Raw genomic sequence first — 4102 nt, forward strand, 5'->3', positions numbered from 1 at the left:
ATTCAAGGCTTTAAAGCTTGAATTGAGTCTGTATCTAGCTTGAGAGTTTATCTTAGTCAATCTCTGTAATAAGTTCTGTTCTTGAGCTTGGATTTGTTCTGTTAGTGATTAATAAAGTGGTTGTGTTGCTCTCCCGTGAACGTAGGCAAATCCTTGCCGAACCATGTAAATACTTGGGTCGTTTATTTGCTTTCGCGTTAGTGTTGAGTTTGATCTGTGTGCGTTGTTTTTATCTATTTCTGGGATTATTGTTCTTGTTGCTGCATTTGTGTTTGTCTATTAATTCTCGGAATACCAAATTTTCGGATTGATTCCTAACAACTTTTTATGTATTAATCTTGTATAAATTTGATATTAATTCGAGTCACTTAATCCAAGATCTTAAAAGATTTCGGTGTTTAAAATCCTAACCCAGACAAATTAATAATTCTTGCTCTGGTCATGGTATGTTAGTCATCCCTTCAATTATATTTCTGGCTGCATAAAAACTCCAATGATTGGGTATGTCATGTTTCGATCAAGGTCAATGATGTTATGGGGAGTACTAGTGATGTCACATTCCAATTTTGAGAAACTACCCAACACCCTCGCTCTCGTCTAAGTGCAACGCTCTAACATAAAAAAAATAAAAAATAAATAAAAAAGGTTTTTATAGTAATTTAATTTAATATGGCACTTATATTTACAACGAGTTAAATCTCGAAGAATGAGAACACAAACATTTGACTATACTACACTAATATTTTAACCTAGCAATATCACAATATTATTATAATTTTATAGAATATATTATAATATATTATTACCCGCATAACTGCTAATAATCATTGCGTGTTGAGTAAATTCTCGAATTAAATTAATATAACCACGCAAGTGCATCGCTATAATAAGACACTTTCTTCTTGTCCTTGGCATTCATCCTCAGCCTCCCAAAGAAATCGAGCATATGAAGCCAAAACATGACTGCACAAAAGAAACACATAATAATTCAATCAACTTATATATGAAACTCGAACATGACCCCATATGCTAAAATGATTAAACAATAATTGATTATCACTAAGGTTTCCATAAGAGGGAAATTGTTTTTTTTTTATTTCTATGTCTCCCTCTATGCAATTTTGTTCTAATTTGTCACCATTTAATCAGCGTTTTTCTTGAACAGTTCGTAGTTAAATAATACTTGACATGTCAAATATTTCCTAAATTTTAATAAGACCTAAAAATACTGAATCGTATATATTTTTTTACCTATCATTTGGGGATGCTTTGACTGCTCGATCAAAGTAAAATTGAGCTCGTATTGAATCATTATATGTTTGCCACATTAAATCTGCATATAGTGACAGAACATTTCCGTCGCTGGGATTTGCCAGAATAGCTCTTCCACATAAATCTTCTGCCTTTTCAACATCTCCTTTAAACTGCATTTATTTATTTTTTTCCCCTAAAATAAATTAGGCCCTCAGAAATAAAATCGGGAAAATAAAGTAATAAAATTAATTTTAGAATATGAAAAATATACTATGATTTTAATTTACCCTTATATATATATATATGCAGGTATTGCTAAGATCGTGATTGTTTGATGCATGCATATATTTAAAGATAATAACACATCAAAACTGATAAAATTATAAATTAAATAATAAAAAATTATATAGATAATTATAATAAATTTATAAAAAAAAACATCATCACTCAAGTTAGATTTTTTGTACAAAATATTTAATTTTTCAGAAAAAATTGCATACCAGAAAATAAAATATTTTAAAATTCTATTGAATTAATCAAATACTAGATACAAAATCCCTTTCACACAAACCCAAAGAGTTTTTTTTGCGAATAATGTTCTAAAAATAGTTGCAGATTAAAACCGTAATAATTTTTATACTTGTAAAAAAAAAAAAAAAACATGTAATATTATTTGCAAAATACGTATTAAGTACAATCAAATTCAATTTTCCTAAAAAATTCAATAAATAAATAAATATATTTGATTATTATTATATTATTAATATTATTTTCCATTAATGAATAATTACCTCTTTGAGAAATCTTGCGTAGTTGCTTAAGATGATGGAGTTGCAAGGGTCAGCAGCAATCATCTCCTGATAATAAATCTCCACGCTTTCACTCCCACCATTTGAATCCCGGAACCCAGAACCGCCGCCACACAACCGCCCTCTTCCCCCTCCTCCGCCGACAACTTCTTCATCAGTATACTTCACTGTTGAGAGAAACCCATGAAGACTACCAGAGTTTGATATTGGCCAGCTCGATCTTTCGAGTTGATCTTTCAGATCGGTTTCTGAAGACATTCCCGCGGCCATCTTCTTGCTTCGATCATCGAACGAAACTGATGATGACATATGAATGGAAGAAAAGGATCTCGACTTGGGAATATTGATTAATCTCGCGCTGAATTCTGGTAATTCGGAATTCAACTTCTGTGAAAGCCACGAGTTCAGTACCGGCGAAGAAGAACTTCTAAGGAGCATTTTCTTTGAGTAAAACTTCAGAAATTTCAATGGACCTTTTTTTTTTTCTTTAGTTCTTTTCTTTCTTGCTACTCAGCTTTATGTTCCATCTTCTTCGCAAAACAGGGTTTTTATAGTGGCAAAATGAAAATGTAGACAAGTAGCCATGAAAAAAAACCGGGAAAATAGTTTTTTAGTCGTGACTTATTTATGTTTGTCACTTTGCAATTTTAGTTTTATATATTTTCAAATTTTATTTTTAGTGTGTTTTTTTTTTTTCCAATTTCAGTTATTTTTCTGATATGACGCTGATATAGCACCAATGCACTAGTGCTGATGTGGAGCTGATAGTATGATGTCATGTAAGTATTTTCAAAGAAAAAAGATTAGAATTGCCAAAATTCGGAACATGCAGGACTAAAACTGAAAACTGAAATCTGAAAACATAGAGGACCAAAATCGCAAAATAACAAACATACCGGATCAAAATTGCAATTTTCCCAAAAACTCTAGACAAGTATTTTTGTCTTGTTAAAAAATGTTTTGTTTGATTACATTTAATAAGTTGGAAATTGTTTATTATATGTATATATATATATATATATATTATAAAATTTTTAAATACCATTTTGATAAATGATGAAAACTTGAAATAAAAAAAATGCTAATTCTTTAGAAAATGGCAAACTGCTGTAAAATATTTTGAATAAAGGGGATAAAAATAAGATTAAAAAAACTTGTGCTTGTGTTTCCGAAGACATTTCCATAGAATCTGATCTTAAAATATAAATTATGTCACTAATTATTTGTAGGGACGGTAACTAATTAGTAATAGACATGTCCCGATTAAATTTATCAACTAGATTTTTAGGCGGGATAATTGCAAACACTATTTTTGTGAAAATTATGATATTGCTGAAAACCTCTTATGGTTATTAATTTTTTGTGATTTCAAATTTTGAGCACATATATTCTTGGAAGCACATACACACAAGAGGTCATGTGATCAAAATTTGAAAACATGAGAATGTATGTAATCAAGATTTAAAAAAAACAAGGGCTAAGAAATATTCTTTTTTCACATGAGATTTTTAACAATCTCAAGATATCACAAAAATAGTATATGCAATTATCACTTTTTAGGCTAATTTGCAAATCATAGCAAAACCGCCGTTTATATATGACATAAAAACACATTATGCTAAATCTTTTCGTATATAATATAATTCAATAATTAATTTATTTATGTTTAGTTATTCTGTGAAACGATTTCACGGATCTACGATTTCAAATGTAAAAAAATAATATTAGATCAAATAAAAAATTTGTCTCACAAAATTGATCGATAAGATCGGTTTTGTGTTTATATAACATATATGTATATGTCATTTAAGGGCATGAAGCCAAGAATAGTGGTCAAAATAAGTCGTTATCGAGGTCGCAAGGCAGATATGGAGAAGCAACAATGGGATCACGTGATGTAGGATCCAGAAAGCCGTGTAGCTTAGTGCATTGGACGGCTATTATTCACTCTGTCACGTGACCAATGAATGGGCGAATGGCCAAATTGCAGGAGCCAGTGGCTCTCTCCCCATGTGGTTCATTGTACGTACGTACCTCGT

General features: G+C 30.5%; 1 protein-coding gene across 1 annotated transcript; it reads right to left on the reverse strand.

Annotated features, from left to right (window-relative positions):
* Positions 1 to 681: 681 nt before the first annotated feature.
* Positions 682 to 2559, reverse strand: LOC140893352 (uncharacterized). The gene is made up of 3 exons (XM_073302409.1): positions 2046 to 2559; positions 1252 to 1424; positions 682 to 963 (listed from the first exon to the last, which is right to left on the reverse strand). The coding sequence occupies exons 1-3, from the start codon at positions 2499 to 2501 to the stop codon at positions 882 to 884; spliced, it is 711 nt and encodes a 236-aa protein (XP_073158510.1). The 5' UTR covers positions 2502 to 2559; the 3' UTR covers positions 682 to 881.
* Between the last annotated feature and the right edge of the window lie 1543 nt (positions 2560 to 4102).

The sequence above is a fragment of the Henckelia pumila genome, chromosome 3 (genome assembly GCF_033568475.1).
Source record: "Henckelia pumila isolate YLH828 chromosome 3, ASM3356847v2, whole genome shotgun sequence".
Classification (NCBI taxonomy): domain Eukaryota; kingdom Viridiplantae; phylum Streptophyta; class Magnoliopsida; order Lamiales; family Gesneriaceae; genus Henckelia; species Henckelia pumila.